The following is an 18,744-nucleotide window of genomic DNA, read 5'->3' on the forward strand; positions in this document are numbered from 1 at the left end:
TGATGGCTGTGTTAATAGGTGGGGTTGGGGGCAGGTAGTGGATGGAGGGGGCACTCACAAGAGCATAGACTTCGGTCTTCGGCTCTATTGCTGACTTTGGGCGACTCTCCTGTTAACCCCTCAAAGCCATGTTTGCCTCACCTGTAAAGTGGGGAACCCTACTCCCCTCCCCCGAGGTTGTTCTAATGATGCCCACCAGAGGTAGCACTGTAGGCTCATGACACAGGCATGAGCAGTGATGGGTGCATCCCTTTTCCCTTCATCACAATGACAAGGGACCTGAAGGCTGCTGGTGATGTCCCAAAGGTAGCGCTCTCCCCAGGACACTGCCAGCCCTCCCTTAAGGGCAGGAAGAGACAGAAAGTCTTACTCGGGTGATCACTAGCTTAAGGAAGCCCCAATGCCTCACTCTGCCTAAAACTGACCCCCTGACTCCTCAGCTGATCAGGTCCCTCTACAGAATTTCTCACCATATACTTGCTTTATCTTCATGGTGGTTAGCATGAATTATAATTATTTGTTTTTTTTTTTTTTTACCTTTTTTTAAAATGGAAAATGTGAACAATTACAAAAGAAAACAGAATGGTACATGGCTCTCGTGTACCTACCCATCACCCAGCTTCAACAATTGCCAACTCAGGGCCAGCCATTTTTCACCTCTTCCTGCATTCATTCCCCCCTCCCTGTATTAATTTGAGGCATCATATCATTTCATCTGTAAATATTTTGGTATGTATCTCTGAAGGAGTAGAGCTCTTTTATGAAATATAACCACAATGCTATTATTACACTTAGAAAGATGAATAATTCCTTGCCATCTGATTATTGTTAAGTGTCTGTGTCCCTCCTCCCAGGCTGGGGAGTCCTAAGCGTTTTCTCTCTTGTCCTTGGCTCTATCCACAATGCCTGGGACCTAGGAGACTGTTGGCAAGTACTTGCTGGGTGGATGGATGGATGGATGAGAGAAAGGCAAAGGGTGCTGGGAACCCACCCTGCTTTCCATGGATGCTGCCCCATCCCTTCAACACTGGGGTGTGATTGCTGCCTAGGAGGCCCACAGCCACGTCCCCTCTCTGTCGTGAGCAGCACTGAGGAGCCAGAGCCGTAAACCTGTTTCAGTTTCTCTCCCTCCCAAGCCGCCTTTGGCTTAATCAGGCAGCACATCACTAATCCTCTCCTCATGGCTGCAGCCTGCTCCCCCTGCACAGTTAATTCCACCTTCCGACTTAATCATCATCCTTAGTGCTTTCAATAAGGGGCTTTGCATCTTCAGAGCCCCACTCAGGCATTAGCTGATTACTGTAATCTGTCCAACTCCTAAGGCGTCAGCCAGGATGGCAGGGCTAGCACGGGGCTTCCTTCAGCCTCTGAGAACCTCAGTTTCCTCATTTGTAAAATTGGGTGAGTAGACCTAATTGGCATGGGCGTAAGTAAAATGCAGTACACAAAGTGCTTGCCCCTTTATCACTGACACATCAGAAGCACTCAGTAATATACAAGTACACATACAAGTAATGTACAAGAAATATACAAGTAATGCATAAGAAAGTTACAAGTACAGGCAGAAGTACTCAGTAGAGACAATGGTTTTCCAGCATAATTCAAGGGATAACTCACTGGAGAGCCAAACAGATATGGATTTTAATTTGGCTTCCTCCACTTTAAGGGAAATTTTATGAGCCGCAATGTTTTCGTCCTTAAAATGGGGATGATGGTGCCTACATTTCAGGGTTTGCTAAGATGATATATGTGTTTGTACAGCACTGGGCAGAGTCCTGGGCACCTAGTAAGTGCAATGTAAGTGCTGGTGGCTATTGCTTTTCCCAGAAGAAGATGAGGGCAGGGGAAGAAGACAGAGGCTGTGGGGCCCCACGAAGGTGCCAATTACATCTTTTCTCCTGTCTTTGCTAAGGTGTAGAGTTGCAGGAAGAGGTCTCTTGCACTCAACACGGTACCCCTAGCCTTTTGCAGAGCTATGTGCTCAATGATGAATAAATGAATGAATTTGGTGAGGTGGGGCTGGGGATAACACATCTGAAGTTAAGATAGTTTATAGAGAACTCCCAAGATGTTTATCACCAAACCAGAGAAGGTAGGCAGGCCAGGGATTTTACCCCACGTGTGGCAGATGAAGAAACTGAGGCTCATCTGGGAGTGTTAACAGCTGGAGTGACTCCCATGCTGATTTGGATGTGCCAGGAATAACATGCCTAGCGTTGGCTTCCAGAAGACTTGGGCCCCTGTCTCAGCTGCAGTTACAGATTCTTCTAAGATTTTCTAAAGCTGCAGGCATCCTGCCTGCTACGGCTTCTTCCTTCCACTGTGCCTGATGGGGCTGTATCCCACTGTACTTTCTTTGAAAAATTTTTCAGATTATCTTCCTTAGATAAGTTTTTTCCCCTCTTTTCCTTTTTTTTTTTTAAATTGAGGTATAATTGACATCCAGGTGCACTTGTTTTTAATTACTGGCGACTTCACCTTCAGGGCCGCCATGAATAGCAGCTCCAGGGGACAGATGCCATTCACCAGGACAGCAATGAATCACCAAGAGGTGAGTCCCAGTGCGAAGCTGGAGCTGAGCCTAGGAGGAGGTGGGGGGTCCTTCTCATGTACTGGCTGAACAGGGGTCAGGAGCTCTGCTCCAGGAGCCAGGGCCCCTGGGCACTCCCTGGTCTGTGTCGGTTGGCAGGGTCCATGTTCAGAGTATAGACTTCTGGGGGCTGACCTCCACCCTTCTCAGGGATGAGGGTAGGAAAGCCCTGGGGACTGAACCCTAGCTTTAAAGCTTGAGGTGGTTAAGGAAAGGGAGCAACACTCAGAGCTGGGTACTTAATATACTATATTACAAAGTTTAACGTTGTTAATAAAGCTCTTTGAATAGGCATCCTTCAGCCATTTTACAGATGACTTAAATGGGCCTGTGGAAGTTAATTAACTTGCCCAAAGCATCACACAGCAAGGAAGTGCCAGAGCTGGGATTCAAACTCAGAACTGCCTGATTCCAGGCCCCACTGTTACCTCTGGGGCCTGGAGTCCAAAATGAGCCCATAAATGTTCTTGGCCTATTAATTAATATTTTTATTTATTTTTTTGCTTTTTTTAGGACTGCACCAACGGCATATGGAGGTTCCCAGGCTAGGGGTTGAATTGGAGCTACAGCTGCTGGCCTACACCATAGCCACAGCCACACCAGATCCGAGCCGAGTCTGCAACCTACACCACACCTCACGGCAAAGCCGGATCCTTAACCCACTGAGCGAGGCCAGGGAATGAACCTGCAACCTCATGGTTCCTAGTCAGATTTGTTAATCACTGCACCACTATAGGAACTCCTAATATTTTTAGATAGAAACGAGTCTACGGAGAGACCTGGGATGGCTGAGGACAGGAGAGCTGGGGGATGGGTATGGTGGTGCAGATGATGGATGGGCACCATGCACCGCCCCCCCACCCCCCTGCCCCCACTTTGGCCCTTGTGTCTCCTCCATTGTGTTCCCTCCATTGTGGAACTGGGGTGGGGTCCCATAGGGTGAGAGGTGCTGTGCTGAACTCCTCGGCCTCTAGGTGGCGCCCGTACTGCACATCTGGTCTGTCCTCCTAGGCTGGTCTGTCCCCAGAGTGTTCAGGCTGTCCCTGGGCAATAGCTCCCTCCCCCAACCACCAGCCCCCACCCAGCCCCAGGCCACTTCTGCCCTGGCTTTGGCAATGAAGGGTTGGCAGGGCCCAGACTGGAAGCTCATGCCTCAACTTGGTCCTCCCTTGCAAGTCCTCTCCAGGGCCCTGGGTGAGGGCTTTGGGGATTGCTCAGATAACTTGCCAGCTGCTCTACCTCCGGCAGTTTGCTCAGCCCAGTTGAGCCTCACTTTCCTCATCTGTAGAGTGGAAGTGGGTTTTATTGCCAGGATGTTGAGAGTTCAGATGGAACCATTTATAAAGTGCCTGGCCTGGTGCAGATGCTTGACAAATGGGAACTATTAAGATTGATCCATGGACAGTGGCTGCCTGTTGTTACCTCTGCCTGGCTGCTGTTTATTCTTTGTCCTTCTCACCTCGCAATGCCAGCGCATCACACCACACCTTACCCATCACCATCAGCTTGTGCACCCGGCTCCTGTGCCCCTGGTACCTCCTTGGAGATGATGTAGAATAGCAATTAAGCAGAAGGTGCTAGAGTCTCGCTATCTGGGTTTAAATCCTTGACACTAGCACACCTTGTGTGGCCTTGGTTAAGTTCCTTAGCTTCAGTGCTATAGATTTCTTGGTGCTTACTCACTAAGCATTCCAGCCTCTCTGGTAGTTAGATTGGAGCCACGTGACTAACCAGTTCTGGCCAGAGAAATGGGAGCGGGAATCATGTGCAATGTCACTCTAGGAAAGGCAGTAAAGAGCCTGTGGCCCTCTTCCATCCATCTTGCCCTGTCACAGTGGCCGGCGTGTTTGTGTTTCAGATAGTATTGCTCTAAGATAGAAGAGCCCTGGGTCTCTCTTTCTCGGAGGAAATCCATCCCACCAGCCTTGCACCGTAGTGCAATGTATACTTTGCAAGAAGTAAACTTTTATTGCCACTGAGATTTCAGAATTTGTTTATACTGCACCATAACCCAGTTTAACTTCATGGCTCCAGCCTTCCCGTGTGTCAGTTTTCTATCAGTGAGCCGGGGACAACAATAGTGCCCTTCTCATAGAGTCATCGTGGGGATTAAGTGAGATTGTGGGTACAACCCTTTTAAGATGTGAAATCTCAGTTTTTGCTACTTCTTAGGAAGGTCCAGAAAAACACGAAATGGCTTTAGATTCTCAGAGCAGGAGGAACCCTGGGAGGAACTTGAACTCAGTCCCTCGGGTCAGGTGGGAAGGCAGAGGCTCAGTGGGAGACATGCCTTGTTCAAGGTCATTCAGGCAGAGAACAGCAGAGTCAGGGCTGGATCCTAGGTCTTCTGACCTCTGGTCTAGTGTTCCTTCAGAGATGCCTCAGTCCCTGCTCTTATGATTTGATTGGGGACAAGACAGACAGACGTAAGGCAACATGATCGCTAAAGAGTCTGTGCTGTGTACAGGTGCAGCAGCTGTCCAGAAAGTAAGGGTCCTGAAGGTCAGAGGAGGACCTGGGGTTCTGGGGGGTGGGCAGGGAAGGCTTCTGCGGGGATAGTAAGGCTCAGAGAATGGGTTTCAGCAGAGAGCAGGGAGGGCAGCGAGCAGTGGCTGGAGAGACGACAGAGTAAGGAAGCCAGGGGATGGGGAGTTCTGAAGAGCAGAGCAGTCCATGGAACAGACAGGTCAAGGTGTAGTCTGTTTAACCAGTTCCCTGTTGAGGGGTCAGGCCACCGCCTCGCCCTCCCACCCCCCATTATAAAGAGCATTGCACTAAACATCCGTGTACTCACTTCTGTGTATCCGTGTATTCTGCCGGCTGAGATGGAGCTTTGCAGGGAAGAGGGGTTGGGGTGAGGCCCAAAGCTCCCCTGGGCCTGATTTCTTTGGGTGAGGGGTTGGGGGCTACGAAAGCTACCCTGATGCTTCCTCTTGACATCAAGACTTCCAATTTCAGTCATTCACCCTCCACGTTTACCAATTTTGGCCTTGCTGTGTGCCAAGTCTACTGTTATTGGCTCAATTTAAACATCAGTCCCTCACTTTTCAGCGCTTCAATTTAAAGAGAAACCTTTTTATCACCACCATAAATGAGAAAAACAGTATCAATTGCAATAAATGAAAGATAAGTAGCAAAATAAATACAATGCTAACAAAAGAATATTAAATACAACCAAAGGTGCTTGGTAGAGTCTGAGAGAAGGCCTGATACCTTCTAGATCAAGAAAGGATAATCAAGGAGTTTCCACTGTGGCCCAGCAGGTTAAGAACCTGACTAATATCCATGAGGATGTGGGCTCAATCCCTGGCCTTGCTCAGTGGGTTAAGGATCTGGTGTTGCCATGAACTGTGATATAGGTTGCAGATGGAGCTCAGATCTGGCATAGGCTGGCAGCTGTAGCTCCGGTTGGACCCCTAGCTTGGGAACTTCCATATGCCTTGGGTGTGGCCCTAAAAAGAAAAAAAAAAAAAAAAAGATAATCGAATGTTCAAAGTGCAATCAAACAGAGCCTTTCTTCTTTGCATGTTTATATAAACTACAACAGAACCACAACTGGAATAATTTTCTCACTCTGTGATTCAAAGACATGACCTGAAGAAGGCTCGCATCTAGCAGGAAGTGACTTGCAGGCTACACCAAAGGGGGTCCCCATCTTCCAAAGACGTCAAGTGGGAACAAGCTCTTTTCTGGGGTAGTTTGATTGCAATAGGGCCCAAAGGTGGGAGATGGAGCCAGCTAATCCCAGGCTGCCCCTCTCTTTACCGGACCCTGGGTTTCCTGGTGTGTGACTAATGGGGCCAGGGTGGGGCTCAGGGCCTGGAGACAGCAGCTCTTGTGAACAGCCCCCCAGGCCAGGCCGTGGACATGCCCAGGGGCATTGCCTTCTCCCTGTACCACAGTCTGCAGTCAGGGCAGGCGGGCATCACAAGGTCCCACTTTGGAAGGGCCCAACACTCAATTTCAAACTCTGTCACTGTCCTTCTCTATGGATTGCATGCTGGCAGATTAACGAGAGGGAGGCAGCCCCTCTGCATACCCATGTGGAAAGAACTCCGGATTTATTTTAAGAGAAAAAAAAAATCAAGTTACAGAACAACATGTGAAGTATGACTCTATTTATAAACAAAGAATTCTTTAAATTATACACACACACACGCCACTTTATTATTCAATTTCCCCCTCCACTGGCTGGTTATACCCACCCATTTATGATTCTTCTAGGCTTAGCCTAGAGATAGAACAGGCATCCTTGATTTATTAACGCTCACCACGCATCGCATCACATTTTTACCCATTTCCCGGACAATGCAAGGGCCTTAGAACATTCTAACTCCATTTACCCCCTTCCTGCCTCGTGTGCTATTGTGTCGCGTATTTTAATTTTCTCTCTTAATTTTAGATATGAGTTGTATTGTTTTACACAACCAAGATTCATTTGTATTTATCCATATTTCCCTTTCTATTGCCCTTCTTTCCTTCCTGAATCCCCAAGCTTCCATCTGGGACCACTTTCCTTCTGCCTGAAGCATCCCCTTTATAATTATTTTTATATTTGAACCATTCATATGGTTTAACATTCAAAAGCAGAGAAGCGTTCTATGATAGATGCCCCCAGCCCCAGACTATATATTTCCATATGGACACACAACATGACTTGGAAGGATACACACCAAATTGAGGGCAAGGGCTTATCCATGTGGTCTGATAATATATTCCTGTGGCCTGTGTATAAAGAAAAGGAAAGTCTGGAGTTCCCAGCATGGCCCAGCGGTAACGAATCCGACTAGTATCCATGAGGATGTGGGTTCGATCCCCGGCCTTGTTCAGTGAGTTAAGGATCTGGTGCTGCCATGAGCTGTGGTGTAGGTCACAGACATGGCTCAGATCCCCTATTGCTGTGGCTGTGGTGTAGGCTGGCAGCTGTAGCTCCAATTTGACCCCTAGCCTGGGAACCTCCATATGCTGCAGGTGTGGCCTTAAAAAGATGAAGGAAGGAAGGAAGGAAAGAAGGAAGGAAGGGAGGAAAGAAAAGAAAGGAAGGAAGGAAGGGAGGGAAGGAAAGTCAGGGCAGGGCAGCCAGGAGATCTAGTCTTTTCTGGCCATCCCGCAGTGCACACAGCCTCTCTGAGTTATGTGAGTCCTCTTTTGATCCTGGCCCCAGCCCTGTGGGCCAGGAGGGGTGAAGTTCCCCATTCCCAGGGCAGCTAGGGACCATGGATCCTGGTACCGTTTTATATTCATCAACTCATTCAATCCTCACTAGCATCATTTCCATTTTATAGATGAGCGAACTGAGGCTAGGAGAAGTCAGATAACCTGCCCGAGAAACAGAGCCAGGATTCAGACTAAACCCAAACCACCCAATTCCTGAGCCCAAGCTACCACTAACTCCATTTGACAGGTGAGGAAACAAGGTTGAACCATATGCTCAAATTCACAGGCAATAGTGGCCGAGCAAGAACTCACATCTGTGACTTTGGGGGTCCATATCCATCCCCCTCCCACCAAGGCCAGTGGTTTTCCTCTGCACATTAACATCACCCAGGGAGCTTTCAAAAACACCCTGTGCCCATGTCAGCCCAGAGCAATCAAATCCAATTCTCTGATCCTATTTTTATGTCCCTGGCCCTCCTCCCAAGAGCTCCTCTGGTGTAGCCAGGGTTGAGAACCCCTGCCCAGGCTTTGGACAGGGCTTGGGATCTGACTGCCTGGGTTTAGATGAATTCTGACTTTGCCCCCAGTGACCTTGGGCAAGCTGCTTTTACAGTTCTGTGCTGCCTTAGTTTCCTCATCTGTGAGACTGGATCATTAGAGGGTCTTAGGTGAGAATCGAGTGAGATAATCCATGCAAAGCACTTGGAACAGTGTCTGGCACAAGATCCATTTTAATTGAATGCTAATATCATCATTATTATTATCATTATCATCATCAACATCATCACTTTTATTTTGACTTTCTGTGTAGCTCTGTAGAGAGTCTGCCCTTCTCCCCTCAGGTTCCATCTGTGAAGGTACCTTGAACCTTGAGCTATGCCTTGCCTGGTCTTGAAAGGTGCCTTCCAGCTCGGATGTGCTCATGACAGTGTTAGCTGGCTGGATCTCAAGCCTTCTCTGCCGCCCCCACTCTTTCAGAAGCAGGCCCGGTCTGGTCCATTTTGTGTGGAGGCTGCAGCCAGCACATGCCTGGGCAACCAGGGACCTGCTTCTGTGGGCTGAGTCCAGCCTCTGATTATCGTGTTGACACTACTCACAGCCAGGACATGCTGGGCTGTGCGGAGAGAAATCGCCCCTGGTGGTGGTGGTGGTGGTGGTGGTGGTGGTGGTGGTGGTGGTGGTGGTGGTGTGCAGACCAGGCTCCAGCTACCCCTAGAGAAAATCAGAGGGCCCTATATGGAGGGCCCTTCCGAGGAGCAGGGTGGGGGATCCTGGCAGAGCAGGGAGCCCCAGGCCCGCCTCCTACCAGTGCCCAGAGCACACCGTGCCAGTCCTTACCACCGAGTGCCATTCTGCTCCGATGCATAATTCATGCCCCCATGTGCCAATCTGTGCCAGCTTTAATTAGCTCCTAACTTTTTGTCATTCATTTTGCTGTGAATCCCTTATAAATAAATGATGGGAGAGGGGAGCAGGGAGCGGGCAGGAACGTGAGGGAAGGAGCCTGGCTCCTCGGGCCATGTGGGGGAGGGGGAGGCGTCTCCGGAGGGCGGGGCGGAGTGTGCGGGAGGCCAGGCCCTCAGGAGGTCCCAGGGCGCCCTCGACTCTGGAGATGGGGGTGGGGGGCAGCCCACCTTGTTCGCCTTCCAGCCTCGCTCACTCACAAGCTGCGTCGAGCCGCCACAGCTGTGCCAGGCTCCAAGGGCCCACAAACTAAACTCAGGAGCACACAGGCTTGGTTTATGGTGGCAGGCATGGTGGCAGGCGCTGCCCCGGGAGAGGGCGCGAGGCCCGGACGCAGACAGGAAGCGACAGACAGCCCGGCAGCAGCAGCGGCAGCGGCTGGGGCTGGGAATAGCGGGGCGGAGGCTGAGCGCTTGGCGGGGAGGGGGGACAGCCAAGCTGTGACAGAGAGCGCCCAGCGGAGGGGCGTTTATGCGCGTTAAAAATAATAATCGCCCCTCACGGGGCGGAGAGACTGGTATGGGAGCGCTGTTTTGTTTTCAGTTTCTAAAGCACTTGAGTGCGTGTTTTTCTCTTTCAACCTGAATGGCAACCTTGGGAGGTGTTCGGGGAGGCCAGGGACTGTGGTGCCCATTTACAGCCGAGGAAACCGAGGCCAGACGAGTCGGTGCAGACCCAGAGCCACGAAATGCTAGTCTCCCGAGCCTTGCATTACACCTTCTTTCCAGCCGGGAAAACTCTCCAGGGGTGGGCTGGGGGGCCAAAGGGGAAGCCAGTCAGTGCCAGGTGGTTGAATAGGCTGGACAGATTTAACACGAAAGATCTGGACTCCCTTGCCTTCTTTTCCTCCTTTGCTTTCTCAGAGTGCCAGTGGGCCAGAAGATTATTTGCTGTTTAAGGGCTGCAGGGACAGGGATGGGGAGGTGCCCATTCCTCCAAGAGGCCAGCCCAGGGCCAATGTGGAGTCTCTACCAGTGCAGACTCTTCCTCTCCATCCTTTAGCCCATCATGCCTTTTCCCTGTTACTGGGCATCTTCACCTCCAGGTCTGTCCCCTCTGCCTCCAGCATCCCTTGCTGAATGGCTCCATCATGGCATACCAGGCCCTTCTTGGTCCAGCCATTGCTCCTCTCCTGAGACTCCTCTCTTACCTCTGCCCAGCATGCCTTGGTCCAGCCCTATTGCCCCATTACCTGAACTCTGCAGATGATTTGATGCCCCCTGTGACTTTGTGCACGCACGTGCGCGCACACACACGGCCCCTCTACCCCAGATGCCCTTACTGGTCTCATCTGGCCAGGCACATGCATCTTCGAAGGCTCTGCTTACGTGGGTTCTGCTCTTGGAAATCTTCCTTGAGTCTCCTGGGTGATGGTGGACTAACTGCAGTGGGGGGGGCGGCAATCCCACTGTCACTGCTGGACCTGGTCCTGGCCTCAAGAATGGCATTGCCTTATGCCTCCCAACAGTTTGTTTCTGTATCTGTCACTCCACCTGAACTGTTACTTCTCTGAGGACCAGAAAAACTTCATGTGTTTCTCTGTGTTCTCAGCACCCAGTCCAGAGCCTGGCACACTGTGGACCCTCCAGGAAAGCTCTCTAGATGAGTGAACAAAGACATGGTCCCTGCCTTTGAGGACCCTAAAGTCTGTGTCTCTGAGCTAAAGACAAACTTGAGCCCCCTACTGAGATGTGGCCACTTCAGGAAACCCCTGGACAAAGTCATCTGGATGTGGAAGGAGCCAGTATATGAATTTTTTCTTGTCCTTCCTCCCTCCCTCCTTTCCTCCTCCTTCCCTCCCTTCTCTCCCTCCCTTTCCTCCTCCTTTCTTTCTTAAGTTTTGGAAAGGGAGTTGGAGGTACTCTGGCAATGCTGACCCCATGTTCTTTAATCCCCTACAACTGACAGGAGAATCCTCATGTGGTCCATAGCAGGCAGGGTTCTCATGGTTGCCAGCAATGGAAATGAACTCTGGACAATTGGCAGAAGATGAATTTACTAGTTAAAAGGGGGTAGGGGTAGGGGTGCTTGCAGAATCAGCTAGAGGCTGGAGAACAAGGCCCAGAAAGCAGGAACCAAAAGAGGTGGGTGGCCAAGAATGCAGCTGAGAACACAGCCCAGGTCAGGCTTCAAGTGCTGTCAGTCAGGGTTTGGTACTTTCCATAATTTCTAAACCATTATAAACTATTTCTAAATTTTGTGATTCTCTTCAAGGGTCCAAGTTGAGAGTGGCGCTTCTAACTGGCTGGCCTGGACTATGTGCTGTGCCCTGTGGCCAGGAGGCAGGACAATGGAAAACCTTCTCTTCCAGTTGTTACAGTGGAAACAGGGCCTGGTCCTGTCCGTTCCTTCCTTAGTGGGGAGCTCCTTCAGTAGGAGGGGTTTGCCTGATGCTGGGTCCTGGGCGATAGCATCTCTATGGTTCTTTACAGTTGTCAAAATGCTCTCACATGGTCCCAGGAGGAAGGCTGGCAGCTGTCATGATCTCAGTGGACAAGTGGAGATCAAATCTCAGAGAGGCGGAAAGACTTGTCTAAAACCATGTAAAGTGGTAGGAGATGCTCCAAAGGTTTGGCGGAGAGGTTTGGCAGTTGGAGAGAACTCTGAGCAGTTGGTGGACAACCCTGAAATGGTTTGAGGGCCAGGGAGAAAGTCTAGAATTCCCAGGGATTAATGCTCTGGAGATGAGAATGTGCTAGTTCTTTTTCCCAGTTCTGAGCCTCCTGCCAACTCTGCCATCCTACCTTTGGCTGCTTCACATGTAGAATAGCAAGACTGCTATTCACCAGGGTCCGAAAACGCCCACGCAGAGTATCCATAGGCAGGCCCCCGGGCCTTTGCTCATACTGTTCCCTCCATCTGGGATGCTTCTCTGCTTTTGCTGCCTGTTGAACTCCTGATCCTCCGGGCAGTCCTTCTGGACTCAATTTTCTTTTTTTTTTTTTTTTTATTTATTTATTTTTTATTTTTATTTTTATTTTTTTTTCCCACTGTACAGCAAGGGGGTCAGGTCATCCTTAGATGTATACATTGCAGTTACAGTTTTTTCCCCCACCCTTTCTTCTGTTGCGACATGAGTATCTAGACATAGTTCTCAATCAATTTTCTTAAGAGTCCATCACCCCACCCTCCTTGGGCCACTTCTCTGCTTCACTACACTTAACTTGCCAGACTCCACTTGATTTACATGTCTGCCTCTGTCTTGGCCCAGGAGCGCCTCAAAGATAGGGCTGCATGTTATTTGCGTCTCTGTCCCCAGTGTGCAGTGCTGGCTTGTTACCCTCGGATCCATTCCCTGTACTCCTCTGTCTGCTTTGAATCACATCAGCTCCCACCTGGGTCTGCAGCTCCTGGCTGGGATGAGCCAAAGGGATGCTCTGGGGGAGGCCAGAGGTCTGGGGGAAGGGAGAAGACGGGGTGTCTCCTCTACACTTGGCCTTAGGCAGTGTCTCTGGCAGTAGCTGTATCCCTGTTTCCCACCAGCCAGGTCCATGGTGGTTCCATCTTCTGCTGCATGACCATGATCCTGGTAACTCTGCTTCCTCCCCTCATCCCTCCAGCCTGGGGTGCAGCAACTTTCTAATGCTGCTGAACTCTGGGTTACCACTCCAGCCCCTGTTAGAATTTTCAGCTCTTCCATCACTGGGTGACCAAATTTACTTTGAATCACCTGCTACACACTCAGAGCAACTCTGTGGGCTGGTAGCTCTTGGATAGACACCCCAGTTCCTAGCATGGTGCTTGGCACAGGGGGGGTACTTGACAGATGCTTGCAGAATATAAGTGGCTGCCTGAGAGTTTCTATGAACAGATGTATGGTGCCATTGCTAGAGGAGGTGATGGTCTCCCTGAATTCAGCGCTGTTTTGTTCATGTGTCTAATGACTGCGGACAGCCTGGGCAGTCACAGTTTAAGAGAGAAGGTGGCCAACTAGAAAGAAAGAAAGGTTTAGGATGGGAGAAGCTTTCAAGAAGACTTCTAGTTGTTGCATTTTATGAATGAGGAACAGGAGGCCAAGAGAGGTCATGACTAATCCAAAACCATTCAGCTGGAGAGCAGTCTGATATTCAGAACCCAGACCTCCCAACTCCTGGCTCCGTCACCCTGGGTCAAACTGTGACTCCCTGAGACCTGTCAGGCCACACCTCCAGCTCTGCCCTTTGTCCTCAAGACCTGGACTCATGTGTCCAATGGCCTACTTGCCATCTGCACCCAGTCATCACACTGGTCTCTCACCTTTGACACATCCCAGGGGTGTGCTTGCCCCTCTCCCCATGGTGGTCCCCTCCCTTGCCCCCCAGCTCAGGGACCAGCACCCTCTCCATCTATTGTCACAAGCCAGAAAACCTGGGAGTCTCCTTGACACTTCTCTCTACCTCACCCCTTAGTCACTCCCTCTCCTAGTCCTGTAGAATTTTTTTCTTTTTGTCTTTTTAGGGCTGCACCTGAGGCATATGGAGATTCCCGGGCTAGGGGTCTAATTGGAAATGCAGCTGCTGGCCTACACCACAGCCACAGCAATGCCAGATCCGAGCCGAATCTGCAACTTACACCACAGCTCATGGCAACGCCGGATCCGTAACCCACTGAGTGAGGCCAGGGATTGAAGCTGCATCCTCATGGAGGCTAGTCAGATTCGTTTCCCCTGAGCCACAATGGGAACTCTAAGTCCTGTAGATTTTTAACCTCTTGAATCCCACTCCCTTCTACACTACCATCCTGGCCCAGGACTCTGACACCAGGACAGCTGCAATAGCCCACAGAGGTGTGAGCTCTAAGAGGGCAGGGGTTTGTGTGCTCACACTTGCGTGTGTGTTTTGTTCACTGATGTATCCCACATGTCAAGAAGATTCACGTGGTCAGCAACTTTTTCTGTAAATGGCCAGAGTAAATATTTTAGGTTTTGCGGGCCATGGAGTCTCTGTTGCAACCCCTTAACTCTGCAGTTGTAGCGGAGCCATAACAGGATAGGCATGTCTGTGGTCCACAGAAACTGTGTTTACAAAAATGAGGGGAAAGATGGATTTGACCTGGAAGTTGCAGTTTGCTACTAGCAAACTGAGAAGTTCCTAGCACACAGTAGGTGAGAAGTCAGTATTTTTAATTGAAGAAATGCTTTTCTCATCTATGACCTCCTCACCATTTTTCCAACTACAACTCAGATCATGACACTCCCACCCCTCAACCTCCATCCCAACCGTCTGCTTCAAAGCCTCCACTCCTGGGATAGAGATCAAACCCTGATTAAGACCTACACACCCTGCACAGTCTGGCCTCTGCTCCCACTGTGGCTTTATGCTCACTATCCTTCCCTCCCTTTTCAGTGCTCAGGCCTCTCTGGCCCTCCTTCATGTCCTTATGTAAGCCATTTCCTTCCCACCACAGGGCCTTTGCACATGCTGTTTCTCCTGCTTAAAATCCACACACTCTCTCTTCATTGGCTTATCCTTCAGTTCTCAGCTCAGTGTTATCTCCTCCAAGAGGTTTTCCCTGATCTCCTAGACCAGGAGCCATTAAAGCATTTCTCTTCCTAGCACTGATTCTGTCTGTAATTTTACCTGTTTTTGTGTTCCATTGACTGGCTGTTTTCTTCATTAGAGGAGCTCCACAAAGCACAAGCACCAAGCCTATTTTTTTCTTCATCATATTCCTGGAACCCATTTCCATTCTAGCACATAGGAGCAATAATGAATGAATGGTAAAGAACAGGAGCCTTGGAATCAGGCAGATACTAGGTCCAATACCTGACTCCACCACAAGGTAACTCACTCACCTCCCTAAGGCTCATGTTATTATGGCAAAACCAGGCTAATGACAGGAGCAACCAGAAAGGCTATGCTAAGGATAGAATGAATTGAGGGTAGAACCTGGCTCCGGGCACTATTGTCAAGATGCTGAGGGCAATAGTGACAGGTCCAGACATCCTATCATAGGAGAAATGGTTTAAAGAATTCAGAATGTTTAGGCAGGGGAAGTAGAGATCAAGGTCAGGCAGTGAGCCTCTTCAACGGTGCAAATAGGGACTCTAGCTGTCTGGAAAAGTCATGAGGTCTTCTTCCCCACAGACGTGAAAAAGAAGCTGGGAGGCGTGCAGTGCAAGGGTCTCCTGCATGCGTCCGGGTGCTCAGGGGACATCAAGGGTCTCTTCCAATCCAGGAAGACTGTAAGCAGTTGGGGGCATTCTGAGCTCGATTGATGGAGCGGGCGCAGAGAGGAGTGTGTGAGTTGGATGGGCAAAGGCAGCTGGTTGAGCCAAGCGCAGCTAAGTGGCCCCAAGCACTAGGTGGACTAAGACCCCCTCAGCGCTCAGCGACTCTGGGAGCAGAGAGGGGGCGCTTAAAGCCAATAGATGGCGCAGGCTCACCTAGGCCATGTGCCCGCTCACTCGTTCAGGCTTCCCGAGAGCGTTTCCCTCGTCGGCTGGAGGCTCGGGACCAGCGGGAGGCCGGCCAGGCCCCCACCCCTCTGCGGGACAGCGGGCAGCCCTGCGGGGCAAGGTTCCAGCACGCACCTGGGGCCCCTTCCTTGGGCTTCCTCCTTGCCCTTTGGGGGATTCGTCGAGTTGCCACAGCAGCCGGTGCCATGACATCGGCAGAGGGCAGCTTCACCAACACTAAAATATTCATGCCCTGAGCGCCTGGCAGGGCTTCGCGCCGCTCCCGGGGGTCCAAGTGGGGCCGGGGGTCCAAGTAGGGCCGGGGGTAGGGGGTGCAGGGATCCTGGCGGCCCCAGGTGGAGGGAGGGTGAGCGGCGGGGCGCGGCCGGGAGGGCGGGGGCTGGGCGAGGCGGGAGGTGAGGGAGGGAGCGTCAGGAGGCGGGGTCTGGGTGGCGGGGGCCGAGCAGGGCGGAGGAAGCGAGGGAAAGTTGATCGCGGACTTGAGCGCCGGCGTCGGCGGCAGCGGCTCAGGAGCGAGGGGCGCGGGCTGCGGGCGGGATGCTAGGTGAGAAGACGCGTCCCACAGCGGCCGGGCCCTGAGCCGGGCGGGGCGGGACGGCCCGACCCTCGACATGGAGCGCGGAGGTGCAGAGCTTCGGGACGATTGGGGCGCGCCTAGTCCGAGCCCGCGGCGCGCCTGAAGTTGCTGTCTGCAAGCGGCCAACAGCTAGCGGACCGCCCGAAGGGACCCCGGAGCGGCCGGCGCGCCGCGGATGAGCCACCGCGCAGGCTGCGAGACGCGGTGGTGGCCAGCACCCGAGCAGGCGGCCTGCGGGGGCCGATCCGGAGGAGAGCAGAGCCCAAGGCGCGGCGCCGCTCGGCACACGCACACGGTATCAAGAGCTGCGCACCGCCCCTTCCCTCCCCGCTTCCCTCGCCGCTTCCCTCGCCTTCTCGGCGCGGTTCCCCAGCCACGCGTTGGTAAAGTTGAAGCCGTGGGGTCGCGACCACAGCCGCTGAACCACTTGTTCTTGGTGCGGCCATCGCCCGCGGCGGGCGCCTGGGGCCTCCTTCCATCCCGGGCCCCCAGCCAGCATCCCGCGTCCCGCTCCGAGCCGCGGCCGGACGCGCGGCAACTTTGATTCCCGGGAACTCGAATTCCCTCCGCGTTAGCCTTGGGAGGAAAGGCACTCCTCTCCCCACCCGGGTTTCTGGACCCGCGAACATTCCGGCGCATTGCTCTCTGCGCCTCAGAGAGGGTCTGGGGTGGGGAGAATTTTGGGGGCAAAGAGGGCGTTGGGATCCAACCCAGTCTTCTGCGCTCCGGGTCCCCATTTGGACAGTGGAGATGGGGTAGGACGCACCCCCACCCACCGCGGCGTAGGCATGGCATTGGAGGGATCTAAAGGCACGTAGCTCTTCCCACCCCTCATCATTTCGCAGTGCCCGCGCGAGACCCCCGAGGACTCCTGCAACCTCCGCACTCTGGTCCGGCTGTGAGAAGATGCGCCCCTCGCGGGGCAGGGAGCCTTGTGCGGCTCGCGCTTTGCCTCCCCAGTCCCCAGGCCGCCCTGCTAGTTGTTACCAGGAGCCAGCGCCTAGAAGCGCAGCCCCTCGTCTCCCCTGCAGGTCAACCCGGGACGCGTGCAGAGCCCGCGCGCGTTCCAAGGTGGTGGCGGCACCAGCTGCTGGGCACTCAAAGCCTGGCTTTCCCGAGCCGTCACCTAGAGCAGCTGCCTCCGCGCCTGGGCCCGAGATCCTGTGCCCTCGCCGTCGGCCACCGCCCCACCGCGACCCCAGCCCCCAGCCCGGTGGCCCTCTAAGAGGCAAATTAACATTTCCTGGGTAGTAGCAAACCCCACCCTCCCCAGTAATTCAGAAAGCAGCGCTTGCCTCTTTTTCATAATACTTTGCCCTCTCAGACCAGATAGGTCATTGACCCTTACCTTTCAGCCTTTTAGCAAGTACCCCCACCCCAATCTGGATTTTGAAATAAGCTGGAGAGGCACAGGAGGAGTGTGTGTGTGTGTGTGTGTGTGTGTGTGTGTGTGTGTTGGGTGGAGTCAGACTCTTGCCTGGGGAGAATTAGGCTGCATGGAGTGGGGTGGGCTTCAAGACCCTGTCTGGGGCCAGGTGAGAGGTGCTGATGAGTCAGCCGGTGGTCCGGGAGAGCTGGCTTGGAGTTAACATTTGGTTCATGGTGCAAGGGTAGGTGCACTGCGGTCAGACCTATGAGGGTGGTCAGCACCTGTGAGGGTAGGGGACCAAATGTCACTCTGCTGTGGAGGGGCTGGGAAGAAACCCCTTAGCTGGGGGAATTGGGGTGCTTGGTGCTGTCTGGGTTGGTGGGAAGGCAGAGTGGCAGATAGGGAGAGTATCCAGTGAGCTGGAAAGGTGGTACTACAGAAGTGACTGGTGTGAACCGGGAGGCTCTGCTGTGGGCGGTGGAGTCCTGCAAGGGTGTGGGAGGCCCAGAGCTGACATCCTGGGCTAGGCCCCCATACACATGTCTATCTCCGCCTTCCTGTCCCCCCCACCCCATCTGCTTACCAAAGGGCTTTATTTGAGAGTTATAATGGCGGATGGTTCTGGTTGCCTCCCACATAGCTCTCCCATCCGATAAGTGACCTTACCTGCAATTTCACCATTAGAGATTCATTTCTCTGGGCTTACTATTTTAAAGGGCAACTTTCTGGAGCCCTAATTTAAAATGCATGTATTGGGGTTCCTGCTGTGGCACAATGGGATTGATTGACAGTGTCTCTGGAGTCCTGGAATGCAGGTTTGATTCCTGGTCCAGTGCAGTGGGTTAAGGATCCAGCGTTGCCGCAGCTGCGGCATACGTTGCAAGTGTGGCTGGGATCTAATCCCTTGCCTGGAAACTCCATATGTCACGGGGCGGCCAAAAAAAAATAAATAAATAAAAAATAAATAAATAAAATGCACATGCTTGTAGGAGGTGAATGTCTAGTAGCCTTGCTACTCTGAGGGTAGCCTGTAAACATGCAGCATCTGCGTCACCTGGGAGCTTGTTAGAGAGGCAGAGTCTTGCACCCCCCCCACCCCACCTTTTGAATCTGAACCTGTATTGGACAAGATCCTTGAGCGATTTGTTTGTTCAGTGAAGTTGGAGAAGCCCTGGTCCACGGTACCTACT

At 52.2% G+C, this 18,744-nt stretch overlaps 2 protein-coding genes across 7 annotated transcripts in view; one reads left to right on the top strand and one right to left on the bottom strand.

Annotated features, from left to right (window-relative positions):
• Positions 1-18,744, top strand: part of CDH23 (cadherin related 23) — a 467,077-nt gene that overhangs the window by 11,321 nt on the left and 437,012 nt on the right. For 5 of the 6 annotated variants that reach the window (XR_002338421.1, XM_021072656.1, XM_001925683.5 and 2 more), the window contains exon 2: positions 2,485-2,551. The exons of the other annotated variant lie outside the window; for it this stretch is intronic. The gene's annotated coding sequence lies outside the window, so the exon portion shown is untranslated. The remainder of the gene's footprint in view (positions 1-2,484; positions 2,552-18,744) is intronic. 6 annotated transcript variants of the gene reach the window in all.
• Positions 15,474-16,221, bottom strand: LOC110256823 (proline-rich receptor-like protein kinase PERK2). Its single transcript, XM_021073696.1, has 2 exons — positions 15,723-16,221; positions 15,474-15,526 (listed from the first exon to the last, which is right to left on the bottom strand). The coding sequence occupies exons 1-2, from the start codon at positions 16,219-16,221 to the stop codon at positions 15,474-15,476; spliced, it is 552 nt and encodes a 183-aa protein (XP_020929355.1).

This window comes from Sus scrofa, chromosome 14 (assembly GCF_000003025.6).
Source record: "Sus scrofa isolate TJ Tabasco breed Duroc chromosome 14, Sscrofa11.1, whole genome shotgun sequence".
Taxonomy (NCBI): domain Eukaryota; kingdom Metazoa; phylum Chordata; class Mammalia; order Artiodactyla; family Suidae; genus Sus; species Sus scrofa.